Below are 27,994 nucleotides of genomic sequence, written 5' to 3'. Positions count from 1 at the left end.
ACGTTTGAAACAGACGTATCTATTTTCGTATGTAAAGGGAGTATTAATGAGACTCCTCAGATCTGATGGGTTGTTTTCCTAGTCGACCAATAGTCGTCATTTCGGGCCATTAGTCGACTAGTCGCCCGCATGTTTACGATATTAATGTAATTATTAAGTGATATATTTTGGGCGGGGCAACACAATGGTTTGAGTTGAAGGTGTGAGAAAGAATGGTATCAGTAACATTGTTAACACTGTGCTACATTACAGAGAAATACAAAACCGTACTAATGAACCTTCATTAATATAGGCCTATATTTTATCTACAAGTGCACGTCACACACTGAGCGAGCCGCCTGTTAATGACGCTGTGGGCTAATGGGCATGTAGCTACTTCCATGTTTCAGATGATACGTCATGTTTGTAGTCGACCAATGAAGATGAGTTTACATATCACCTTGGGTTCGTCCTTCACCTTCTCAAAATGATCCCACACTTTGGATTTCCTGCCCGACATGTTATTAACTAGCCTGTGGAATAACCGCAGGTACCAGCCCTGGAAATTAACCTGACTCCTGTCTGACTGCTGAGCGTGGACACTTCCTGTGTCTGTCCTTTCAAATTAAATTCCCACATGGTCCAGTCATATAGGTTTTGATTTATTTTGACAAGGTGCAGCTCCTAATAGAGTCTCACGTTTGTTTGTTTGTTTATCCTGCGACTAAGCGACCAATGAAATCTTGCCAACTAATGCCCTTTCTGGTCGACTAATGTTTGGTCGACTATTTATTTATATTTGAAACCTTATTAGAAGTTTTTATAATAGAAACTGAGTGAGTAGATGTTGGCACTTTCAACCCTGAACGCTATCAAAGAAGTACTGAGATGTAATGGCTAATCCTACATAAAATTACATCGACCTCTTTTTAATAGAGATAAATACATTTCTCACATAGGCTCATTAAAAACCAACAGGACAGTTACCAATCATTCAATACCTCCTTGAGTACTCTAAATACTGTATACTGTATGTTTCCTCCTATACGGTAGTGTACATGGTATTTAAAACTACAATCTGATGTTCTGAGGTTAGTTCTTAAAATTCTTACTAGTTTTCTATGATACATGTTCAAAACAATCACTTAAAATGTCTTTTTACAGTAAAACATTTTGTAAGTATATTAAGGTGTTTTACAGTGTAATTTTTCAGTGATATCACACTACGTCAGAACTGGCCTTCTTTTAAAGACAGGACATCACTCAGTTCAACGTTTGTCTTGCTGTTGGTTTTGATCATGAATGTTCACTTATTGTTTGACTGTTTGCAGATGAATGATCACTAATGTTTATTATCTGCTTTGATTAACTTAGTGAGGAATAAACATATATTTACTTGGTTATCTTTTTTTAATGATTTATGCGATTTCAATCCTTCTGTTTCATTAAATCTAAGAGGGAGAACTTTTTACTCCACTACATTTATTTTAAAACAACAACAATGATGCATTATCATAGTTTAATATAAGACTTTATTGATCCTCTAGGGAATATTCACAAGTCATTAAAATGAGCTCCACCTTTATCAGCTGCAACATTAAAGAGCATTACTGATTATAATACGATAATATAATATATATAATTGTGAAACTGGCCATTCTGCATAATGAGCACTTTTACTTCTGGTACTGTAAGTATATTTTGATGCTGATACTTTTGTACTTTTACAGTGTTTAGTACTTGTAGTGGAGTACTCTCGTGTTGTGGTGTAGCTGCTTTCACTCTGGTGGAACATAACTAAGTAAATTTACTAAAGTTACTGTACTTAAATACGACTTTGAGGTACTTGTACTGGAGTATTTTCAGTTTCTGCTACATTATACGTCTATTCCACTGCTAACCAGACACAGATATTGTACTTTATACTCCACTACATTTATTTTAATGACTTCAGTTACTTTGCAGATTGAGATTAATAACAAAATATAATCAACAAATAAATTATGATGCATTATTTTAGGGTTAATATAAGACTTGATTGAATTCACAAGCTACCCAGCACTATATTAAGTCATTAAAATGAGCTCCTCCCTTTATCAGCTGCAATATTAAAGTGCATCATTGATTACAATATGATAATTTATTATTTTATAATGAGCACTTTTACTTCTGGTACTGTAAGTATATTTTGATGCTGATACTTTTGTACTTTTACTTAAGTACAGTATTAAGTGCTTGTGGTGGAGTACTTTTATACTGTGGTATGGCTGCTTTTACTCTGGTGGAACATAACCAAGTACATTTACTCGAGTACTGTGTTTAAGTACAATTTAAGGCACTCGTACTGAAGTATTTTCATTTTGTGCTACTTCATACGTCTACTGCACTATGATTTAGGGGCAAATATTGTACGTTTTACTCCACTGCATTTATTTTAATGACTTTGGTGACTTTGCAGATTGAGATCGATAACAAAATAGAATTAAGAAAATAAATTATGATGCATGATTGTAGGGTAATATAAGACTTTATTGATACTCTGAGCTATCTAGCAGTAAATAAAGTCATTATATATTACTGTGAAACAAGCACTTTTACCTTTGGTACTTAAAATACATTCTGATGCTGATACTTTAGTACTTATCTAATAGTTGTAATGGCATACTTTTACATTGTGGTATAGCTGCTTTCACTCTGGTGGAACATAATTAACTACATTTACTTAAGTACTGTACTTAAGTATAATTTTGAGGTACTTGTATGTAAAAGCAGAGCGACCAGGCAGTATATAACGTCCTTAAAATGAGCTCCACCTGCAACATTAAAGCGCTTTAATATATATATATATTATTGTGAAAGGGGCCATTCTTCATAATGAGCACTTTTACTTTTTGTACTTAAGTATATTCTGATGCTGATACTTTGAAATAAAAATCTGAATGCAGGACTTTGACTTGTAACAGAGTATTTTTACACTGTGGTATTAGTAAAAGATCTCTGCCCCTGACACACAAACTCCCCCATCATCATCAGAGCATATTAATAACACAACAGCGCTCATAAAGCCACGGATGCAGCAGCTACACGAACTCATCTTACACTGAGCAGGATGTGTGTGCGTGCATGTGTGTGTGTGTGTGTGTATGTGCCTGTGTGTGTGGAGTTGCGCACAAACGTACCGTTCCGTATAACCTTCCCCTGCTGTTCATTGCGACAAACAGCTCACTCCTCACCCCGAACATGCTGATCACTCCTCGGTCCACGGCGGAGATCTCTATCAGACCTAAAGGAGACACAGTGTTAGGACAGGACAGCAGCAGAGACAGTGTCACACTGCGACTGAGAAGGGGGGGGGGGGGGGGGGTGCAACACAAAGTCGAGTAACTGGCCTCTGCAGCAGTGATGGGTGTAACCTTGCAGGTGCATTGCGACTGGATGATGCTCTCTCTGCTCAATTAGCCCTTTGGATTAATCACCTATATGCAGTTTAAACATGATGTGAGTGTAGTTTACAGGGTGCTGAGTGGGGTCTCTGTGTGTGTGTGTGTGTGTGTGTGTGTGTGAGTGTGAGACTGTGTGCGTGCTGCTGCAGCGGGACGCAGGGTAAAAATAAGTTAGCGTCTAAACTGGGTCCAAGCATTCATGTCATGTTTTTGGCTTGGGAGGATATTTCGCACTGCAGGATGTAAGGGCTCAGTACACTGTTTTTGCTTTCGGAAACTTTCAACCATGCCGACGCGTCTTATTAAATATCATGCAAAGACAAGTGACCCGCTCTAACTTTCACACAGCCTGCGCATAGGGTTACACTCTTTTTCGGCTCCAGCGCGTCGCCGGATGCAACTCACTGTATTGGTTCTCATTGTGTGCACCGCTTATCCTGCCATCCGGGAGCACCTGCAGGTGAAACCCAATGCCCACGTTGCAGTACAGTCGCCGCACTCTTTTGATGCCCTGCAAATAGTCACTCTCCCAGTTCAGCTCCGATTTCCCCCCGTTTATACCCAGATAGGAGCGGGAGAAGAGCGTCTCCCACTTCTTCTCCAACAAAGTCGCATTAGTCCTGCTCGGAATCGGATAAGATGAAACGATCCCCCAGAGAGAAGTCCACAGTACAAGAAGTGCTGCCAGCGTCCAGTGCGTCCTGGCCCCGTTGGACATACTGTAGAGGCACCTCTGCGCAACGGCCATCCAGTTTACCTTCGGGGCACGTGGTCAAAGTTACCTGCCCTAAAAATGCAACTCTTCTTATTTTTTGTCCTTTGGCATGGTGGTGGTGGTAAAGGCTTGTTTTGGGATCAAGGCAGATCAGGGCCCCATAGCCCGAGATCTGAGTAGGAGGAGAGGGACAGAGCGCGTCGGAGCTTGAATTGGTGCCGGTGGCGATGATCATCTTTCGCCGCTCCGCGCCTCTGGACAGGCAACGCTGGTCGTGGAGGGGACACACCACTCACCGCAAAACCAGCTCACCTTGCCCCCCGACACTCACATCCTAAAATGACATCACTGTGACTTCACCGCTGCACCCCCCATCAAAAGGAGGAGGAGGAGGAGAGGGAGAGAGAGAGAGAGAGAGTTACAGGACCCCAGCAGCAGCAGCAGATCTGATAGGAATGATGGGGGGGGTGCTGCACCTTCACATCGGCTTCGACTCAGACAAGTTACAGACAATATGAAGGCGCATTTCCTGTGGTGCTTTTCAAAATAAAAATCAGTGTGGCTGTGTTCCAACTCTCAGAAGGATCAAATGATTCTCTGCATCATCAGTCTCCAAACCTAAATAAATAAACATGTAAAGAAAAGCCTGAATAAAGGATTTCATACACACAGTCAGTGAACGGTTTGATGAGTAAGAAAATTATGTAAAATCATCCGCTTTGACCTCCACAATTTGAAGTTTAATTTGTCATTACCCAGGTAGGGGTGTAACGATTCACTGATCTGGATCGATATATCCATTCAATGATCAACAATCCAATATCATCCATGCAAAGCGAAAACATCGATCCATATTGTCATCTTAGGATACGCTTTTATTTTGAAAAGGCAGAAGGCAAGCAGCCAAGAGAAAGACGACTTGGGAATAAATCTGCAGAGTGGAATTAATTTGGACAAGTACGAGTCAACAGACAGGGCACATTACAAGATAAAACACGACATACCTGCCTGGATAAGCATCTCACTCCACTGAGTCTCACTCAGTTTAAAGTAAACTTTGCTGCACTTAAGCAGTTACTATTATTTACATTATTTATATGTTGTTTTTATCTTTTATGGCCAAAAGCAAGAAAGAAAGGGGTGGCAGCTTTTTCTGTAACCGACTGTGTTATATGAGCATTTAATATTGTCTCATATCGATTGCAGGCCCCTAAATCGCATTGAATGGAAATTGTATCGTGGCAGACTTTGCAATATTTGCAAATATTGTATTGTTGTCTAAAGAATCGTTATAACATCACATCATGATGAAACTGGTGATTTACACCCCTACAACCAAAGAAAAATGGAGCAATTCAATTAACTTCAATAGAAAGGTCAAAGTTCAATGGAAAGTGCCGGACTTAGCCAATGAGATATCAACACAATCAAACAACTTAGTTACAACACGCTCTCATCCCAACTCGTCAAATACCACCACGCTGTCAGAAGCCCTATATACGCCCTACAAAAGACGTCCTGCATCTGTTTTGGATGTTCAGGGATGGTGTGTCAAGTTACACTTGTTACATGCATTGTGTCTTTTCAAAGTAAACTTCCATTTTCACAGGAAATGTACAGTTTCCATTCATTATATGCATAGTCTTTTTCAAAATAAACTTACAATGGAGGTAAAACACTTTGTTTTAGCACACTACGCTGTTATTAAAATAACGATTTACTTTTCACAAGGGATGCCAATGTGAAACCCGGGATATTTTTAATGAGACACTAGGACATTTTCGGTTGCATTTGTGGCAACAAAATCAGGTGTTTTTAAAAAGACATTTCCAGCTGTGTATTTAGCAACAAAACCGGGTATTTTTAAGGAGACGTCGAGATATTTCCAGCTGCATTTGTTGCAACAAAACCAGGTATTATTAACGAGACGTTGGAACCTTTCCAGCTGTGTTTGTGGCAACAAAACCAAAATTTTTAACAAGACAATTCCACGTGTCTTTTTGGCAACAAAACTGAGTATTGTTAAAGAAACGTTGGGACATTTTCAGCCACGTTTGTGGTGACAAAACCAGGTATTTGTAATGAGATATCAGGACATTTACAGCTGTGGAAAACATGATGTTTTCCTAAACCTAACCAGGTGATTTTCTTGTGTAAATATAAGTACACATTAGCCATGTTAAGATAACACTGTCACAAGATAAACTGAAATCATGAAGTGTAAAGTTTCAATATTTTTGCTTTAAACTAAATGCACAAATATAACATACCAATAATACACAGAAATGTACAATGCCAAAAGATTTCTTCTGGCAAATAGGTTGGTATTTTCTCATGAATGTCATTTTGATATCACAAAATGTATGAACAACATAGATTATAAATCTCATCTGAGAGAAATTCAGGGTTGCAAGTCCCTAATACCCCCCCCTCCAAGCTGTGGTATTCTGTGCTTTTATTTTGAAGGTAATCTAACCTATTTTCTCCGTCTTCCTGTGGCTAAATGCGGCTGACCTGACGTAGCTCTTCCTCACATGGGAGACCTGCAGGAAGGGAGGGTGTGTGTGAGTCTGTGAGACTTTCATTGGCGTTGAGCAATCATGGGATGGATGGATGGATACTGTGTCCAGAACCCAAATCGGGACGGTGGTCATATGTCCTGGCAGCCTGCTGCCTTATTTAGAAGGAAGGTGTAAAAACAGTCACAGCCAGTCACAGGAGAGCAAATGGCAATCCAGTCTGACACTTCCTTAGCTGTTTGTTCAGGAAGTTTACACAACCAGATATTTTGCCTGGTCAGATTGCGCGTTATTATTGTAAGTAACACACCCAGTGACTAACAGAATAATATGTCCTGCGTGAATCAAATGCATGGCATTGTTTTGAGTTCAGGTCCAGAAATAAAGCCGTTAAGGGAGTGTTGAAGAAGACCTGCAGTAGCCGTTTAAAAATGGCAGGAAGCTCCATTTTATTTTAGAAAAAATACCAAATTTTGTCAGTTTTAAATGTGGAAAAAATGTGGAGCAAATAAAAGTAAGCTGAGTGCACAGGTTCACCCTCCTTTACATCTCTGTTTGCATCCCATCCTGCAGGGTGCTGGTAGGAGATGAGGACTCAGGGGAATTCCCAACGCGTCATAGAGCACCAGGCTCTGGGGCCCAGAGGTGCTGTCGGCTGCCAGGGAGCCTCAAGCCCACCTTAGCAACCAGAGAGGCCTTGTTACTGATAAACAGCAGTGGCAACCCATAAGGGAAAAACAACAAACAAACAAAACATCTCATTTATCCAACAAAGTGGACATACGTAAAGTGCAACAGAAATGTAATTATACATGTTGACAGTCAATAAAAATACATACATTACAAGTATCTGTTATATATTTAAAGATACAGTGTATGTAGTCAATGCGTATGTATAAAGTAAAAGAGAAATCAAGGACCTTTCAGTACAACTGGAGCAGACAGACTGGACCACACCGGACCATCAAATTAATGATTTGCTGTGTAAGCACATGACGATGCAGTCCAAGGCAACCAACAGCCTGAATAGACAAAACTACTTGGTTATTGACAGAGTGTAACTTCAATCAATGGAGAGTGGGCACCGTTAATGAGACGCTGCTGAGCTCTGGAGATTAATTCAGCTAATACCGTTATACTGGCTGAGGCTGCTTTTTACGGAAACCTAATGCATTCACTTGAGAAATGAAAAAATCTGCTCTTTTTCTGAATTAATGAGATTATTATTACAGAAATCTGGGAAAAAGGTTTTGTGAAAAAGAAAAAAATAACGCTCTTGTATTTCTAATTGGTGAGATAATAATCGTGTTAATTCAGAAAAACAGATTTTTTTCTAATGAAAACTTTTCTCATAATTCTGAGATCATCTCGTTAATTCAGAGAAAAACTAGCCTTTTTTCCCCCAGTGAATGCATTATGGTTCCATGGATTTTTAAAAAACTGAAGCAAATGCATGAGATTCCACTTATTCGTGAATATTATTTTACACATTCCACACATTTCAAGCATGTCAATATGATATGTCGATTGTGATATGGTGACATAAGAAATAATCAACCACTGTCCACTTTAAATTGGACAGAGCCCTTGCTTTTCCACAAACACTAGTGTATGACTGCAACTGTTATTTTTAATGTTGATTCATTTGCAGATTTTATTCATGATTGATTGATTTTTGGGCTTGAAGAATGTCAGAAAATAATGAAAACTGTCCAAGGTCCAAATTCTAATCAGTTCATTCTTAAGTCCTAGTGGAAGTTTGTGCCAAATTTGAGGAAAATTCCCTCAAGGCCTTCCTAAGATATTGCATTCACGAGAATGAGACAGATTCAAGGTCACAGTGACCTTTGACTTACGACCATTAAATTCTAATCAGTTCATTCTTGAGTCCAAGTGGAACTTTGTGCCAAATTTGAGAAAATTCCCTTTAGGCCATCTTGAGATATCACTTTCACAAAAGTGAGATGGATACAAGGTCACAGTGACCTGTGACCTATGGCCAACAAATTCTAATCAGTTGAGTACAAGTGGAAGTGTGTGCCAAGTTTGAGAAAATCCCTTCAAGGCATTCTTAAGATATTTCATTCACAAGAATGAGATGGATTCAAGGTCACAGTGACCTTTGACTAACAACCACCAAAATCTAATCAGTTCATCATTGACTTGAATCGCATTTCCTCAATGTGTTCTTGAGATGCCGCATTCACAAGAATGAGACAGATGCAAGGTCACAGTGACCTGTGATCTTTGACCCCCAAAATCTAATCAGTTTGTGCCAAAATTGAGGAAACTCCCTTGAGACATTCTTGAGGTATTGCTTTCACGAGAATGAGACAAATGCATATGACCACCAAAATACGAATGAGTTCACTGTTAAGTCAAAGTGGACGTTTGTGCCAAATTTGAAGAAATTCTCTTCAGGCATTCTTGAGATATTTCATTCACAAAAATGGGACAAACTGACAACCCAGAAACATACTCCCTCGACAAATTATTTTACTTCTAGAACTGGACTGAGACGAAGTGCTGCGAGGAATACTAAACAATCCAAACATCTGAGTCACAGTGGGGCAACAAGAGGACGGAGGGAGGTAAATGGAAACTTAACACATAACACAGCAAATTGATTTTGCCTATAGACTCGCCTCGACTGAATATATTAGAGCTAAATTAGAACGCCAGAAACTAGAGACTCGAGCAAGAGAAATGTGTCTGCAGTTTACTATTGTCAGGTCAGCTGTCTTTGTTGCAATTATAGGATCTATTTAGTGCACACACACACACACATCAATCAGAAAACGGACCGGGGGAATAGCCATACAAACACCTTTTGTGCATATTACCAAAGTGTAAGTAACTGGATACAGGAGGACGCAAAGCTCTTTCAATTACGGTTTTATTAACGTGGGGTTTAAAAGATGAGATTGAAACAACAGCTGGGGAGACCCAGAGATGGAGGGGGGACTTCCCTGGAATGACATCAGAATTGCTGGCATAGACGGGCAGTAATACTCAAAATGTACAGACGACACAACTGAGGCTGCACAAGCCTTCATAAACAATGCGTGCCTGTACAAATGCTTTTATATGATAAAATAAGACTAATACGTACAAAAGCTGGGACAAAACTTTACATTATTGAGCAGCAGGCAGTGATCTTGTGATCGATCATAAATGATTGGATTTCATTGGATCCAGGGGAGCAGGGGCTTGTAAAATAGTAGGGAGTACCACCCTGAAAGGAGCTCAGGGGTTCACATTTTTGCTGAACCAGCTTATGTATAATTCAACACCCGAAAACTGCACTGCTCTTTTCCTACACTGCTTTGTAAATTCGTGATACAGTGGAGAAGCAGCAAACCCACTGGGACTTTGATACTAGCAGACATGCCTTGTTAGTAGAACACATGCAGAAATATATGAGATCTGCTTCTTTTGTTATTATTGTGTCAAGCTTTGAGCTGCACAGAGGAGAAAAAGAGCAGCCTGTCAGAAGGGAGTGTTCCCAGTAAAAATATCTTTTCAAGGGTACAGCTTGTGCACCTTGCAGAGAAAGATGTGTCTGCTGCTAAATTAGGCGTAGAGTGACTAAGGGGAAAAGAAGCAAGGCTGAGGTGACTTTTACGACAGTTACAAATCCCAACCAATGACACAGCAATTTTTATGTTCCTGTCAGTAAGACATACTGTATATTCTAAAACAAAACAACATCCATCTGTCATCATATTGTTTGGAGGACTATCAACAATGAATTCTGCACAAAATCCAATGTAATTTGAGTCAAGAAATGCAGTACCATGCCATCTCTGAATGTGTACAGCAGCAGCAACCAGAGAAACAAAACAGTTACTGAACTGTTTTAAACTCACAAGCACATGCAACGACCCCACCAACACATTCTCACTCCGACCTCATCACATATTGACATTTGGTCATGGACTTTCCATGTCTAGATGCGAAGTGCAAGGTACCCTGGGTGCGTTGGTTGTTGATGTTCTGTGACACCGTGTCAAGTTCTACCTGTTACATGCATTGTCTTCTTTCAAAATACACTTCCGTTTTCATAGGACATTTAACGTTTACATATAGTCTCGGGCAAAATAAAAGCACTACGTCGGTATAACACCGCAAATTGACGTTTTTTTTCCTTCCTCTGGCTGGTAGATTTTTTAAGACCACTCGGCACTCTGGCGAGTTATTTTTATTTATTTATTTATTTTTTTAAGATTATTTTTGGGGCTTTTTTGCCTTTAATGAGGACAGAGTGAAATGGGGTGAGAGAGAGAGTAGGGGTTGACATGCAGCACCAAACCCGCGACCGCTGCAGCGAGGCATCACCTCTGTACATGGGGCGCCGGCACTATCCACTACACTACCGACTACATGGGGCGCCGGCACTATCCACTACACTACCGACGCCCCACGAGTTATTTTTTTTTTACCAGCGAAAAATGCATGTTTTGTTACTGGAGAACAATGCTGGTATCGGCTGGTTTCCTGGCAGAGTAATGTGTATTTCAGGCAGAGACGATCTTTGGTCACATAAGTGCATTAGTCATGACATCATCACAGCATGCCGAGGTGGATAGCTGTTGTTGTTAATGTACCTCCATGCTCTGAACCCCCGTAGAAGAAGAAGAAGTAAGAAAAAGTATCATGTGGCAATGCTGGCCAGGTATTGTGGAGCCTCCCGCAAAAAAACAAAAAACTAAAGCAAAAGAACCTGCTGAGGCTGAGATTTTACCGACCGACGACCAAGAGACGGAGGTTAATGTTGCTGCTGCTGCTCCCGCTCCCACCGCCACCACCCCCAGTCTCATCCACTGGCAGCATTAAGTGACTTGACTTTTTTTCCTTTAAATTATTATTATTTGGTTGGCTGGTAAAATATCTGCCTGGCTGTTAAGTGAAAAAGTTAGTTTTGGACCCTGGACTGGGTAAATGAGACTTTACTTATACCTCACAAATGACTATAGTATAGTTTTGCTGTTGTTAAATGTGGTTGCCTATGACTTTGATTCATCAAGAATGTTCTCTGTTTTTGGATTCTTTGTTCGCCATGGAGGCATGAGAGAAAAACAAAGTTTTCTCCCCAAATTCAATGTAACATAAAATGAGTAACTGACAGAGAAATGGTCATTTAGTGAAGTATACCTTCAACTGATTGTTAAAGATATACAGTGCTTTGCACTGTGGACATTTTTTGGCATTTTCTAGATCAAAGTATTTGTCAATTAGTCAAGGAAATATGTTGAAAATTAATCCATTATGAAAACAGTCATTAGTTGCAGCCCTAGTTGCCTGGAACAAAAACCTTCTTTCCTACATCCCATTTTAGTGCCAAAGCCAAACATTATGAACTACGGACCTTTTTGTTTCTTTTAAAAACATTTTTTTTGTCAACAAAAGATGGGCTGATGAAAACCTCTTTGGCGATCAAAAGAAAATATTGACAGTTATGTAAAGAAAGTGTTTTTCTGTTTTTCTAAGTTCGAAGACACCACGGTTATGGAAAAATGCTCCAACTCCCAGCTGAAAGAGTAAAAGCCATAGATCGCCTGAACTCTGAGGCATGGTAAATGCCTCCCATCATGGCCATTGATCTACATTTAAGCTCAGTGATCACGCTGCGTCCCACGAGAGCTGAAAGATGTGAAAACGTCTGTTTAACAAGCTGAGATCAAACAGTTTTCTGAGCCTTACATGGTGAGCTGGGTTACCCTGAAGTGTGCGAGCTCAGCAGAGTTGTCAATTCACAAAATCCTGAGTCCTAAAAACTGTTTTGCAAAGCAGATTTAAGGCCTGTTGCTTCAGGGTCCACAAAGACCCATTAGTGTTATAACACATGCCAACAAACCCATTATGTCAGATAAATTTCTGTGGACAAATACAGCAATAACCAATGGGATATTTATCAATGTATTAGACTTATAGCTTTAAGGGAACAGTCTTCCTGAAAGCAACGAAGTAATATTCTTAGATGTCTTCCATGCTGATGTCTTGTTTTTACTCTCTACTGTACCACATATGAGCTATGGGACTATTAAGGCTGAAGTTTGGTCAGAGCCACATCTTAGCCATAACTAACTGCTCCTTCGAGGCAAACATTGGCAGCCCTCTTGAGACCACAAGGAAAGCTCTGTTTATGTGGCTGCCATGCTGAAAAGTCAGACAGTTTGGTTTATGGCAGTAGGAAGAGATAGAGATCAGAGGAGGTGTCAGCTGCTGAGTCGGCAGCCGATTCCCCCCTGGCTCCTCTTCCCTCTCTCCCAGGAACCCAACACCGAGCCAGGCCACCAGGACCGAGCAGGAGAATGCGAGGAATTCTCTCAACACATTTGCCCTGCTGCTTTGCACGTTCTCACCCCTATGGGATGTAAAGAGTGCCGCCGGCCCCGAGGATGCGACCACCTTGCCGTACAGTAAGGGTAGGCAAGAGGCGGCAATGAGCGGAGGATCAAGGCAATTTGGCTGATGGGTAGATGAGAGCGTCAGGAATGGCACGCTGCTGAGAGAGTGAGTCATCCTGGACAGAGCTGCTGTCATTCGGCCAGCACAACAAAGATCAGATCATTTATTTTTGTCACGGCCCCTGCTGGATGAAATCTAAACCCACAAGGAGTTGATCAAAGCTTCTGCCGGTCCCACAGAGCGACTAATACAAAATTATATTCAAGAATGATCCAGAAGAATCAGTGGCAAGTTGTGGTTTCCCAGGACAGCTTTCCTTTACATCACAAGATTATTTAAAGAAACACATGAATCATTATCAGTCAATAAAATATCAGATATTAGTAGAACATTATCAATTTCCAGGAGCCAGAGAGCATGTCTTCAAACCAACAGTCCAAAATTTTTAGACTTTTTATAGTTGGTATGGTAATTATGAGAGGCTCGCTGGAAGATATGTATAGCCCAGTTATGGAATTGGTTACTTGATATGGACGAAAGTAGGTTGATGAGGCAAATATTTATCTGGGATAAACAAATCATTGGTTCTTAGCAGAGGTGTGGACTTGAGTCACATGACCTGGAGACAGACTCGGTCAAATTTGACTTAACAAAATCATAAAAGATTTGTTACTCAACTTGGACTTGAACACCAATGACTCATGACTTCACTTGGACTAGAGCCTTTTGACTTAAAAATAGTTGATACCTTCCCCCAAGCCCAAAGATTTAAAAGTATGTTATTTAAAAAGTGTGCCAGGAATCAATTCATTTCCCTTCTTTTCCCTGAATCAAATAACATTAATGCTATTTATTCCCAGCAAGTCAGCATTTAATTCCTCAGATAATCCCCTTTGTTTGAACCTATGGTAAAAGCTCTCTTTACTGGCTCAAAAGGCAAGTAAGCAGCGTCACCGGTCCAGTGTACGAGCTTAAACCTGGTGGATTTTATGCAAACCAGCGGAATGAGCATTTGTCATTATATCTGTCATTACAACACCTTCTGGCACATTAAAAAATAGCCTACATGAGCAACTTGTTCTGTTGGCATCATAGCGCTAAATCCAACTCATATAGCATTAGTAAAAAGCAACGTGATTACCATAATAATATGTTTATAACTAATGGAGCCACTAATGTCCAACTAGTTCAGTGTCAGCAACATGAAGGAGATCACATTTCAGGAGAGGTGGGAGAGGGGACAGCGACATGCTGTGTTTGCTTACAAGAAAGTTGATGTGTTTTTTGGGTGACGAAAGGAGACATGACAGAGTTATCTAAATAAAACCAACACTACACCATAATGACAACATTTTGGATTTGAAGCCAATGACAAAGGTTATCCTAACAGTCCATGAGTGGCATTTTGAGTTGAACTTTCTTCAGACGCCCGGTTTTTATCTAGTCCAGTTGCTCGCTTTGAAAGCGCTGAAATGAATGAGGAATGGCTGATTCATGAAACTGAAATTAGGAATTTCATTCCACTACAAAAACCTAAAGTCTCTGGTCTTTGCTCATGCAAATACTGAAACAGGAAGCAGCAAACTGGGTAGACAATAAACATGGAGGAAACTCCACGAAGGCACAAGACTGTGAGCAAGTGTTGGTTCTCTTGTACTGTGGAAAAGGAGGAGAAACTGGTGGTGTTGTGGAGTGAACAAGAGTCTGTGTTTAATTCTGCATATATATGATCCACCAACCAGCACTTACTCCCACTGTCTCCTCCTATTTAAATAGCGCAGCGAACCAACGGAGGCTGGAGGCGACAAAATCCAAAATAGTTTGTACACATAAACAGTTTTTGTTTATGGATTATTTTGATGCTGAATTGACAGGAATGCTGTCGACATATGACACCTTTTATCTTGTGTTTCTAGAGTTATGTGTTTTCGCAGACACAAATAACTTTTAATGTCATAATGTCATATGACAAAGGGAGTTTGGTGTAATATTTTCCACCAGGAGCAGGATGGAAAATAATCTCAAAAGGAATCTACTTGTGGTTTTGTAGTTAGTGACCCTGCAAGAACCCCAGTCTTTGCAAAATCTAGTGTGTGACTGAAACCTCACTTAAGATGTGAGAGGGCGTCAGATTTTTTAAAGTCTTTTCAAAGTCTTCTTGGTTATGGTAGGCATAAGTTGAAAAATTGTATTTAATCAAAAATAATTTGAAACATTTGAATATAATACCTTATGCTTTGTATTTCTGATTATTTACACTTCTTCTGTGAATTTCTATATCCTCTAAGAGTAAATATTTCAATTTCTGAAGGGAATGTTAACCATAGGCTGAGTCCCATGATTAATAAATGGACTGTATATAAGAAAACATGTTGTCTGATGACACACAGGATATTGGAGAAGGGTTGTGCAACATGTTTTACTTTGAATGAGAGTCAAAACTACAAAAAAACTCCACAAAAATGCTCCTGCTGCACCTCAACCCTCTCACATGAGGACATCGCCCTCTGGTGTCACACAGATGTAAAGACATCCAGTGTCAGAGTGATGATAACTCACTGCATTGCAGCACTGGGACGCTGGCATTTGGTTCAACTGGGATCAATGTCTCTTTACTTTGAATAAAACTTGTGAGAAGTATATTTATCTGGAAGAGGACTTCCCAAAGCTTTACTCAATGAGCTGAGCTTCATCTAATGCATAATGTGCTGTCCTGAAGCTCAGCTAAACATGGTAAAGAAAACTGTGTCATCCCCTGCATTGCAGGTAGTGTATCTCAGTGGAATATTAAAATAAAATAACCACAGGGCTTCATTTGATTACTAATGGACCAGTGAGCCAGAGCTATAGATTACGTGGTTCTCCATGTTTGCACTCCCTGACTCTTCTTGAGGTCACAGTAAAAACATAGGACTATTTTCACCATCTGACACAGATTATATGTTTACTGAGCAGCTAGACTCCTTTCGAGGAAACTGAAATCCCTGGAATTAGTACAGTAAGTGCACTGCTGCTGTCAAACGTATGTGGACACTTATTGGTCATCAAAGATGGCCGTGTGTTTAGTGCAGAGCACTTTGTGGGAAATGCCCAACAGAGAATCTGATACAGCCGATCTATCAACAAATGAGGCGGCAGTGCATCCCAGGCATGACGTGACATAAGTCACTGAGGTCTCATGTGCTTGCGTCCTTCTGCCTGTGACCTCACTGTTAAAAGGTCGTCCTAATGAGACTGCTCCCCATGTGTCCTTCAAGTGTCACGCTGGAGTGCAGGAAACAATGCTGCGTAACAGATGCTATTTTGAATGGTGTCACGGTGTAAAACTGGCAGCGTTGAATTATTGCCGGCCCTTTGATGCTGTTTATATCCCTGCCGTCTTGTCAACACGTGTAATCATACTGCAGATTCCTGATCTAGAGTCTGATATTGCCAAAAACGTAAGCAGCAACATCTTGTCATGATGATTCAGCACAGAGGAATCCATTAAAGACTTTTTTTTTTTTTACTTCACTTTGCTCTACTCTTGTGCAGTAAATGTTTTGCTCAAGCCCAGCAGTTCCCAAACTGGGGTCAGGTCACCAACAGGGGTCCCAAGATAAATCTGAAGGGTCACGAGTCACAGCTTGTCGGACTCACAGCAGCAGAACAGGAGTTATCGTCTTTGTTAGTCAATGCATTCTTCTTCATTGTTAAAACCTGGCACCTACTTTACCCACAATGCAACTCACCAGCTGACAGTTTGATCTGATATTCAGGTGTGTGTAATAGTGACTAATGTAGCCTTGAGCAGCTAGCCTGAGTCAGAGGACTACAGTCTGTAGCCCACTGCTCATCAAAGTGACATTACTTAAGGGGATTTATCAGATTTCATGCAGCTTCCTCTGGAGCCATAAATGGCTTCATACAACTTCTCTCACATATGCAGTCGCGCTCCTCAAGACCTGTAAATAGACTTTGATGTGTAATATCAGTGGACTTCCCCCTTCAATCTCTTTCACTCTGCTAGGACAGAGGGAGGGGGGAGGGGGTTAAATAACTCTCCAAAGTCAGGCTATGTTTTGGCGAGAAAAAAAATTGGCATGGCCGTTTTCACAGGGTTCCTTGACCTCTTACCTCAAGATATCTGAATGGAAATGGATTCTATGGGTACCCGTGAGTCTCCCCCATGAGTCACCTAACCCAGTCGAAAATAATATACATAAATGCTTGAGGATGCACTCATTACTAAAAGTGTTTGTCAGAAAAAACTAAAGTAATGGTCAAAGTTGTTGCAGTGAAATTTAAGGTGTGTTGATTGATTAAAGTCGTCAATTGAGTAACATTACACGTTAACGTTCCACCTTAAAAGTCGCAGGCAGTTGGCGAAGTAAGTTATTTTTTACTCTGACTCCAACATCCTTTCATTTTATAGTTACAGTTTACTAATAAACCTCTCCACAGTATGAACAGTGGTTACATGAGCCTCAAAACCAGACACAACTCAGCCCTGAGCAGAGTGACCGTCCACTATTGACCAGTCAACAGACACCGCCTTTTAGTACCAGATCTGTGTGCTAGGTACCCCAACAGAAATGGGGACGGTTAGGAACGGTTCCATTGGTACCATCCACAACTTTTCACAGTGGAAACAAAAATGCGCATTGAACTGAAATATACCGTACTGCTCAGTGGAAACAGGGCTTTAGATACAACAGGGAAACTCCCAAGAAACCAAACAAAATGGACGCCTAACATCAGCCAAAAGCAATTGTTCAATGCAATTAAACTTACATTTAAATCAGGGGTGTCAAACATACGGCCCGGGGGTCAGAACTGGCCCACCAAAGGGTCCAATCTGGCCCACTGTAAGACCTCGTACACCTATAGTGATGCACTTGTGAAGGCTAAAAAGTGCCAAGTTTCAGGAGCAAGTGAAGCAGCTTTCTTCATGTAAGTAAACAGTTCTTTTCTTTCACTTTAGTTTGGTGTGGTGATGTCAGGATTACTACAAAAAAGGAAACAATTTGGAGGTCTTTGGTATTTAGATTATATTATGCGATGGGTTTACTGTTCCAGCCCACCTGCGATCAAATACTGTACGTAGCGCGTGAACTAAAACGAGTTTGACACCTCTGATCTGAATGATATTTTATTGTCAATTCACAGTATCCTAATTCTCACATTACCAACTCTGTGTTCATGCAACCGTTTTGATGACGTGAATACTCGCCGGTCCTCAACACTGGAATCTTTCCCAACTCTACCATTCCTCCTGTATGACATGAATGCAGCATACAGCCATAACTTGTGATGAGGGGTCACAAGTGCTTCATTTTTAGAGGTCACAAGCCAAATAGGTTGGGAACAACTGCTCTAGCATACTCTAAATACCCTTAAACGAGACAGACCAAAGCTCCCTAATGTGTGTTTCAGCAAAAATGATTGTGTTTGGGAAGTACTAAGCATACAACTGGATAAATGAGACTTGGATTATCCTGCATGAGCTGCATGAGAGTTTGTAAATGGATGTTTTTATATAGTTTTGCGGTGTTTAACGCTGACCCGTTTACTTTAATACATGACGAGTGTTTGCCTTTTTTAGATTCTCTGTTCACTGCTCTTTGACAGGGTGTATTTGCATTATTATGCTATCATATTATCATTGTATAAGTGCTGTTAAATGGTCTTAAAATGGCAAAAATACTGTAATTATTTCTGGGACAATATATTGTCCACCGAAGCAGTTATCGTGACAGGCCTAATCCCGTGTCTTCCATGGAAGCACTTGTCAACCTAAGTTTGTGCAGTCACAAGCCCACGCTAAAATCTCTTTGTGATTGTTCCTCTCCGGTCGCTCATCTCCCTTGCAATTAGCTTTGTGGCTGCCGCGTGTGTACTCCCAAAAAAAAAGAAGAAAAAAAAAAACTTCATCGAAAGCACGCACTTAAGAAGACAAGGTCTTAAAAAACAAACTCCGGAAGCCACTGATTGACAGATGTGTCTGCCCACTCTGGTTCGCTGGCTGAAGCCGTGGCTGCTGTGGTTGTGCTGTGGTTGCCACTGGTCCATGCCTGAAGACATCTGATGCAAGGCCATTTCTAGGTTACAATAACAACATCACACTGACACGGCAACCCCGCCGGATATCCGAAACACTCAGGAACACATGAACACATATTTAGCTTGAGGCTTGTTAATAACCGGTGCGGGACACTGATGAATATTCTCACTGACAGAGCATTTTGTCCTCATGAACTAAATATACCTGCGGCAGAACAACACAGTTTATGAGAAGCTAAATGAGGAAAACCACCTCTTCTGCTGTACTTTTATCACATTATCTAACATGGAAATCTTCTGGATCTTCACTAAAACATCTCACAAGTAAAGAATCTATTTTTTCTTCGCTCTGCGTGGAATGTAAATAACAACACTGCAGTCTCCACCTGCGGAACAACCATACAAGGACAGCGGCGCTGGACTGAGAGAGCCCCACACAAACTACCACTCTGAGATGCTCTGCAGAACATAATGATGGCATTCACATCAGTGGTTGAGGGGGAAAACTGCCTCCTGACCACTTCCAACTAACAAGCTCAAATTAAGACCACTGATGACCTCACGACTACCAACTAGGCCAGTAAATCCAGCTGGATGTCTAATTCCAAAATAGTCTGGTAATACTGCCTGCTGGGACTGTGGATCCAAATCATACTTATGGGTTTGTTTAATATCTTGAAGCACAACAGGTGCATATTGTTTTATATCTTTTATTTTACAAGGCAGGCCTAGACAAGGGAAGACTTGATTGTATGAACATATTTATCTGTGCATTAGCAACAACTTCATAAATCATATATGTGCTTTAACTAACCCAGACTCTTTCCTATACTTCTCACACATGGTCAATTCAAATTTGTCTACTGGATATGTAGTTCCTGATTGCCTTTGCATTATTCATTCTATTTCTAAGACCAGCAATTGTAATTTATATTACAGTTGTGTATTACCTGCACCATAAATTATACTAATAACAATAACCCTTATTTCAAGGGCGCATTCCTTGTGCTGACAAAGTGCTTCCTTCAAGGCAGCAAGAGGAAAGAAATTAAATATTAAATTAAATATTAAATCTATTAAATGGGGAACTTTTAAGTGGCAAAAGACATTAACTCAAGTGTTAACGTCAGAGCGCTCTAAAGTGCATAATTATGTTGTGTGTACTATAGAAACAAACAGATTTAACAGTTCACCCTAAAATTGAAAATACATATTTTTCCTCTTACCTGTAGTGCTATTTATTAATCTAGATTGTCTTGGTGTGAGTTGCAGAGTGTTGGAGATATCAGCTGTAGAGATGTCTGCCTTCTCTCCAATATAATGGAACTAGATGGCACTCTGCTTGTGGTGCTGAAATCGCCAAAAAATACATTTAAAAAACTCAACAGCAATGTCTCTTTCCAGAAATCATGACCTGGTTACTCAAGATAAGGAGATGAGAAGCAGGCTACAGAGGTCTAATGAGCTCATCTTACTATATATCTTACTATATAATGACAAAAACTCTGTCTGTCTGTCTGAAATTTGGCACAGTGGTAGAGGGTCATGGGAGGATGTGAATGAAGCAATATTACATCAATTGGCCAAAGGGGGGCGCTATAGCAACTGTTTGAAATTGCAAACTTTGAATGGACATATCTCATGCCCCGTATGTCGTAGAGAAATGAAACTTTGCACAGAGATGCCTCTCCTCATGAGGAACACATTTGCTTCAAGAACCCATAACTCAAGATTTCCCGCCATTTTGAATTCTTTGAAAAACACTTCAAATCGATCTCTTCCTAGGAAGTTTGAACGATCTGCATGAAACTCTGTGAACATAATCTAGGGACCAATATCTAAAGTTCCCTCTTGGCAAAAGTTGGAAAACTTACTAAAACTGAGCTTCTATAAGGCAATGAATATTGCGGAGGGCGTGGCTCATCACATAAAGGTGTATAACATCTCAAGGGTTTCACCCATCACCACGCAACTTTGTAGGCATATGACCACACATAATCTGAGGGGACCCCTCCATTATTGACCCCATCAAACAAAATGGGGGCGCTAGAGAGCTCATTTCTTATCTAGGCCTAACCGCCATATGGATTTTTACTAAACTTGGTAGATATGTAGAACAGGACGCCTCAAGGTGACTGGAGAAATTTAACTCTAATTGGCAACTAGGTGGCGCTATAACAACAGTAAAATGCTTAAAAATGGCTAAAATGCGACCGATCGCTGTGGCTCCCCCTGTGGCCCCCTGGTCATGGTATGGTATGCTGTACATAATCACGGAAACTGTCAGTGTGTCATTCTGTCAGTCAGTCATTCTGTCTGTCCCACGTTTTTCTACTCACTGACGTGGTCAATCTATGTGAAACTGCACATAGGCATTGAGGATTGGCATAGGTAGAAGGTGACAAAGCTACCAATGGGTATGGACTAGTTTCTTTTTAACTCCACATTTGTAGTTCTTTTTCATTTTCATGTGCACGACAGCGGGAGATGTGAACATTAATGCTGCCCTCCTCAGCTGAGCTGTAACGTTAGCTAGCACAGTGGTGCTAGGTGAGCTAGCAGTAGATGTACACCTCCTTCTGCGATGGCGGGTGTTCTTTGGAAGAAATAGCTCCTGCATGAAACTGCTCACAACAAGGTCTGTGGATTATGTTGAGTAACCGGGTCGTGATTCCCAGAAAGAGACATTGCTGTTGAGTTTTTTTGTGCTTTGAGCACCACAAGCCGAGTGCCATCTAGTTCAATTACATTCAAGAGAAGGCAGACATCTCTACGGCCTATATCTCCAACACTCAGCAGCTCACACCAAAACAATCTAAACTGATCAATAGCACTGTAGGTAAGAGGAAAAATATGTATTTTTAATTTTGGGGTGAACTGTCCCTTTAATGGTTTCTTCTGTGATTTAGGTGAGATTGAAGACAAAGTCCATTTTATGTTTTATTGCTCATTATATGATGATCTAAGGGCTACTTAACTCTTGTAAAATGTATGTCATTTGTACCTAGCTACCTGTATAAGAATAAAAAAGGTAAACCCAACTCCAGTAATATAAGACAAAAGAAATAAAGAGACTATTGAGTAGAATTAAGTTAAAAAAAGGGGGTCAAATAAGCTCTCAGTCCCAACAGAAATTAAGGTGCCTCATTGTTTTCTTACTTTGGCCACATGAGGCACCCAAAGACTGAGGACAAATGTATGTGAAGTAAATGTACAAAAAGCACTTCACTTATTTTAAACATTTAACATCACATGCCTAAATATATTTAACTCCAGACAATTTCCAGTTTGAATCTTCTACCAGAGTCATAAACTAGGAGGTTATATATACTTTTAGTTAAGTGGATCATATATTTGTTTTCATTCTGTTCTCCACGTGTCTTTGTTTGGGAACATACAGCACAAGAGTGGAGGCGGCGCAATTTTCACTCCAGCTACATAAATCTAAATCATTTCCTGTGCTGAGTTAAAAAGAGACGCATATATGGAGACATGCCAGATAAATAGGATCGTCACCTCATGGTTACCTTTTGTTTATGACTTCTGCGGTGGTTAATAAGTCACCTGAAGGCAACAATACTGTCTGGAGCACAATGTAAACATCTATATGTGTGAATGGAAGCGTGATGCTGTGACCACAGTGTTTGCATGACTGGATCTGATATTTTGGTCATGGCTGTAGGCAGCACTGGAGGAGTTTAGGAATGTGTGACCACAGGGCCCTTTGGCCCCATGGCTGCGTGTCTTCCTCCCTTGTCTGGGTCCGAAGACACGGACCATCACACCCCTGAACGTCTCCGTCCAGGTCCAGTGTGTGACAAACCGCAGCCGACAGCCACCCACTCACAAACTTGAAAATGACAACCCTTGGGGACGGCGGCTGCTCTCTTAGACATGCAGTTAAAGCGGAGCGATTTCCCTTTCACTGCACTTCAGAGGGAGCTGGGATTGCTTCCGCCCTGAGAGTGGGCGAATGGGCGGCTGAGGACATGTCATGTTCATGTCAATCAGCAGGTCAGAGTCTGTACCTCTGTGATCTGACGCCATGAAGCATCAGGCTGCCATCTGCTGGACTGCTGGCATAAATCACACTGCCATGGCCTGCGAATGGAGAAACAGACAGTTAACACTTGAGTGAATTTTCATTATTAACTTTGTGTGGTTCATTTAAAGGTCCAGTGTGTACGATTTAGGGAGATATATTGGCAGAAATTGATTATAATATAATAAGTATGTTTTCTTTAGTGTAGCCAAGAGCAGCCAAGAATGGACAAACCAAACACTGGCTCTAGACAGGGACATTCAAATTTTTGCATTCGCCACCGTACTGAGCAGCCCCTCTGTGACAAGAGCATTGGAAAACACAGATTTTGTTATGTGAAACTACTTTTTTGGTGTCTTTACTGCTTTAAATCACCCGGTCTGTTTGTTTCTGAGATGAGGAGACCTCTGGGGGTAATTTGAACGCCTAAGTTATCAGAGAAAAAAACATGAGCACACATGAGCGGGTTCTGGGCTAATGGCTCGTCTCCGACATGCCAAACAGCATCAGAGAAACACTGATTTGTAACGTGAAATGTTTTCACCGGCTTTAATCCCATAGTCCATTTGCTTTGGAGAGGAAGAGATGTCTCAGGATAGTACCGCTCACGCTAGAAACCTCCTGAACAATAAACACTGAATGAATTCTAAGCAGGACAAGTTTCAGCTGTTTGCAGTTAGGGATGCACGATAATATCGGCACGTTATCAGTATCGGCCAATATTGGCTTCAAAATGAACTATGAGAATTGGCCAACATGCTTTTTCTTATTTTGCACAATGAATGAATAATGCCTACATTGAAAAGCTTTGTATTTCATGCCTCCATCTGCTAGTAGGCCATCACGATAAGAGCATATATAGTGGCGTGTTGGGGGCTAAATGGGGGAGTTTTCCAGCATGCGTGAGACAGTGTGTTTTAAAGCACTCAATCCCAAATGGATCCCTTATAGACTCATTGACTCAAGCCGTAAGCCATTACAGACCTCTGACCAATTCCATTTCTTCCCCTTAGACTTGTCTTGGCCCTTCCCCTTGGTTTTGCACATTCACATGAGGGGAAGTGGTGTCCCAATTCCCATTTGGTTGAATTTGTCCTAGGTCTGTGAGGGCTTAGGGCTTGAGTCAACGAGTCTGTAAGGGATCCATTTGGGATTTGGGGATGTGTTACCTATTATGCGGTGAATAATGTTCATGCATTTCACAATAGTTGTAATGGGTTACGGTTAATGTTGTGACATATTGGACCATAAGTTAAGTTGTGCGTGTGGTTAGTGACCTCCTGTCTGTGTGGGCAAAAGAAAGTCAGTCAAGAGGGTGAAGTACTGTTAAATAAAGAGCAGTTCCTGGTTCAGGGTTTATCTCTCTGTTACCTTCTTCTTTGCAAGAAAACCCAGCTTGCTCCAATATATAATACAATATCAATACCACCATAAAAAGGACTTGATAACCACTAAAATCCGGTGAGGATAAAGTGGATATATCAATAGGTATCAGCTAAATGAGTTGTTATATATTGGCGTATCTGATGTCGGCAAAAACTCCATTATCGTGCATCCCTAATTGCAATCTGCAGTCCTCACTAAACGCCACTAAATCCACCTAAATCTTACACACTGGACCTTTATAATATATTCATGATTAGATGGGTAAAATGTGACATGCAGTAGTTTGTTTTCAGTCTATAAAACTGATCAGAAAGATGTATTTCCATGTATAACACTAATTTTAAATATACTTTTGACAGTTAATACACAGTGTCTGCATGTACATCCTTAATAAACTATTTTTGCCCCTGAATAAACTGCATAGCTTGAATAATAAATATTAATTATTTCCTTTTTTAAGTCTCCAAACACATTTTTAAGTAAGAAGTGTTTATTTATTCATCCCCCAAACACCTACATGTTCACTCATGCTTCACTCAATTTGGGTTTGGCAGTCCGGTGCTGTAGGTGTGGGATGAGTAACTACTTTTTTTGGCATGCACTGTCTCATAATGTCCCCTTTTTTAACTGGCAGGAGGAAATATTTACTCAAAATAACAGGAAGCACAGAGACACCAGGTGGCAGGTAGCATATGTTGTCCTCACCATTAACTTACTGGAATGAATGCTGGGATCTAAAAAGGCTGATTGTAGTTTGATATGTGTAATCAAAGCTAAGTTAGCACCTAAACAAAACTGGATTCTTACGGCAGATACTGATGTTGACATTTGACAGTTAAATAGTGCTAAATAGCTGTTGGTGTATGTTTGTTATACCATAAACAAACATTTATATTCATTGATAAAAATACTTTAAATTTGAGTTTTAAAGAATTGTGACCAAAGTGTATACGGAGTTCTACTGGTGGAAAACAAACTTGTGTGCTCTCTGCTGGACAAACTGTGTAATGAAACCACTGTTTCTAAATAGCCTAAAACTTTAAGTACAGTTGGCATTTTATGACTGCAATTTCTTGTTACTTATCAGCCACAATATGAGCCCTTATAAATACATCTGTAGTAAGCTAAAACTGATCAGTCAGGCTCTTGTGTAAAGTAAGCTGCAATCAAGCAAACTCTTCTAGAAAAACAGGGCATCACCTGCTACGCAGATATCAAGTTTCTTGAGTTGAAACTGAGTCGATTAGTTAGTTGTCCAACATAACATCTATGTGCAACAGTTTTGATAATCAAGTAATCATTTATTTTCTGGCAAAAAATATCTAAAGGATAGCAGATTACCTGCTTTAGTATTTCTGATATTACTGTGAGCTGACTAGTGTGGGGTTTTCTAACTGTTGTTTGGGCAAAATAAACAACTGTGATGGGCATTTTTCAGTACTTTCATACTCTTTGACACTAAACTATTAAGGATAAGTATTGAGTAAATTTATAAACAGTTTATTTAGATTAAACTTATTGAAATCAACCATTTCAAGGTGCTTTCAAATGGCAGGCATAAGGCAACATAAAACAGTGAGGGGGTAAAGATATGTAAAAATGTGATGTATAAGATTAGCAGTTAGTTAAAATAATTATCAGGTGCAGCCCTTTTTAACTTGGGCGTGTGTTTGTTTGTTTGTGTGTGTGTGTGTGTGTGTGTGTGTGTGTGTGTGTGTGTGTGTGTGTGTGTGTGTTCTGAATTGTTCTTATGCTGTAACAATCAAAGTAACTGTATCTGTTTGCATTGTTGAATTGTTTGAGGGCACATTAAAATTGTTTTAGCTGCAAGCACTCTGGGTTATTTTAATTCATCAGTAAACAACTTTTCCTAATGTTGTTACTTTCATCTTTCCCTATCATCTATGTCAATATGAGCAGTTGTAACATTAAGTGACAGTTTCACTGTTGGGGTTTTTGTACATTTAACTTAAGCTAGCCCCGTTAGCTGTTCACAGCCACAACACAGCAACATGAATGATATTATAATTACGACACAATGAGTATTAAGTCCCTTTATACTTACGCATGTTATAATTTCTTCGACACGTATCCAATGTCCAAAAACACAAAATTACTGACACGGACTGAGCTCAGCTTTTCATCCGTTTGATTTAGCCCCCCGTCCACTCATCTATGTAAGCTAGGAGGAACGCCAGGGTATTTAAGAGAAGCCGATTCGATACATTTTATTTTTCAGACAAATATAAAACAAGTGTCGCTTCAGTAATTATACTTTTTGAACACCAAGTCATCTACTGCTTACCATTTATACTTCAGCCTTATTTTTAGAAGAGCCATAAAGATGATTTTTTTCTTTTTCTTAATAAACGAATCTGCTTCCGATGTTCGTGAAATTGATCAACAATACGTCACTTCCCCTCGGTTCAGGCGGGCTGGTCAAAAGCAAAACAGAAGCGCTCCAGTCGACTGTTGCGTAACAAAACTAACTTTAACTTATCTAGATATCGTCGTTTAACAGTTTAATTGACTGTAATGGACACATTCCACTCGGTGAGTGACCGGACGTATGTTAGCAATCGAAACTAATACAAAGTTAGCTTCTACAGCTAGCAAACATTAGCTTGTGTTCACGTAACAGTTAGTCTAACGTTGGCTTAATATAAAGCTCTAACTTAACAAGCAATGGACCGACCATCAAGGTTTGTAAACCACGTTTAAATCTTTATTTGTGGTCATTTTGCCTCATGTTGTTAATGCTTGTTGAATGTCTGTGTTGCTAACACGTTGTTTTCTGTTGACACGCAGGAAGACAAAGGTTGTGAGTTACTCTGAGGCAAAGGACTTTGATGATGGTGAGAAGTTTTGGCCCTTAAAATCAATTTATGCTTCCTATAAAGCTGTGTTCCTGCAGTTACTTTAAAAACATTCAAATCTCCCTACACAAAAAATAGCTGCACAGGTAGGTGTTGTATTATTTATGATTAGTCTGCTGAAATTTGCCATGTTTTCATTTGCATCTGGGAGCAGCTACAAGTCTTGTAGATGAAACTCACACACTTACAGGTTGGTTTGAGCAATATTGACCAGACAAGCGATCAAACAGACACTATGGCTTCACATTAGTCTGTAATATTAGCAATACTAGGTGTTGTCAGCACATTATTACTATCTTGTGTGTTTACTCACTGTAACCAGTCTGCAACACCTTTTTTTAAATGGTGCCAGTAGTTACAGCTCATTTGCAGGAAACTTGAGATGCCCATAGATTTGAAGAGGTAAACATTTACACCACTGGGTCCAGATTTCTCTTTAGTGTCATACTTGTGTTTAGCCATGTTGTTGAGCAAGTTTGCGGTCTCTGTCAGGTAGCTGTCTGTTAGTCACTCACTCTACAGCAGGAAACGGCACTTGAAAATAAAAGCTCTGTGCCAGAGATTCAAAATATGGTGTGTTA

General features: G+C 40.2%; 1 protein-coding gene across 2 annotated transcripts in view; it reads right to left on the bottom strand.

Moving 5' to 3' along the window:
- The window catches only part of LOC126384626 (fibroblast growth factor 6-like), a 33,740-nt gene extending 7,026 nt beyond the window's left edge, over positions 1-26,714 (bottom strand). The window contains exons 1-3 of one of the 2 annotated variants that reach the window (XM_050035741.1): positions 26,603-26,714; positions 23,138-23,210; positions 3,159-3,262 (exon numbers count right to left, since the gene is read on the bottom strand). In XM_050035741.1, the coding sequence (XP_049891698.1) occupies positions 3,159-3,262; positions 23,138-23,156 (123 nt within the window). In that variant the 5' untranslated portion in view covers positions 23,157-23,210; positions 26,603-26,714. Of the gene's footprint in view, positions 1-3,158; positions 3,263-3,827; positions 4,725-23,137; positions 23,211-26,602 lie in introns of those variants that run through there. The other variant, XM_050035740.1, reaches the window with a different exon arrangement.
- Positions 26,715-27,994: the final 1,280 nt, after the last annotated feature.

The sequence above is a fragment of the Epinephelus moara genome, chromosome 23 (genome assembly GCF_006386435.1).
Source record: "Epinephelus moara isolate mb chromosome 23, YSFRI_EMoa_1.0, whole genome shotgun sequence".
NCBI lineage: Eukaryota > Metazoa > Chordata > Actinopteri > Perciformes > Serranidae > Epinephelus > Epinephelus moara.
The sequence above is the reverse complement of the archived record's forward strand: the minus strand, read 5'-3'. Positions and strand labels throughout refer to the sequence as shown.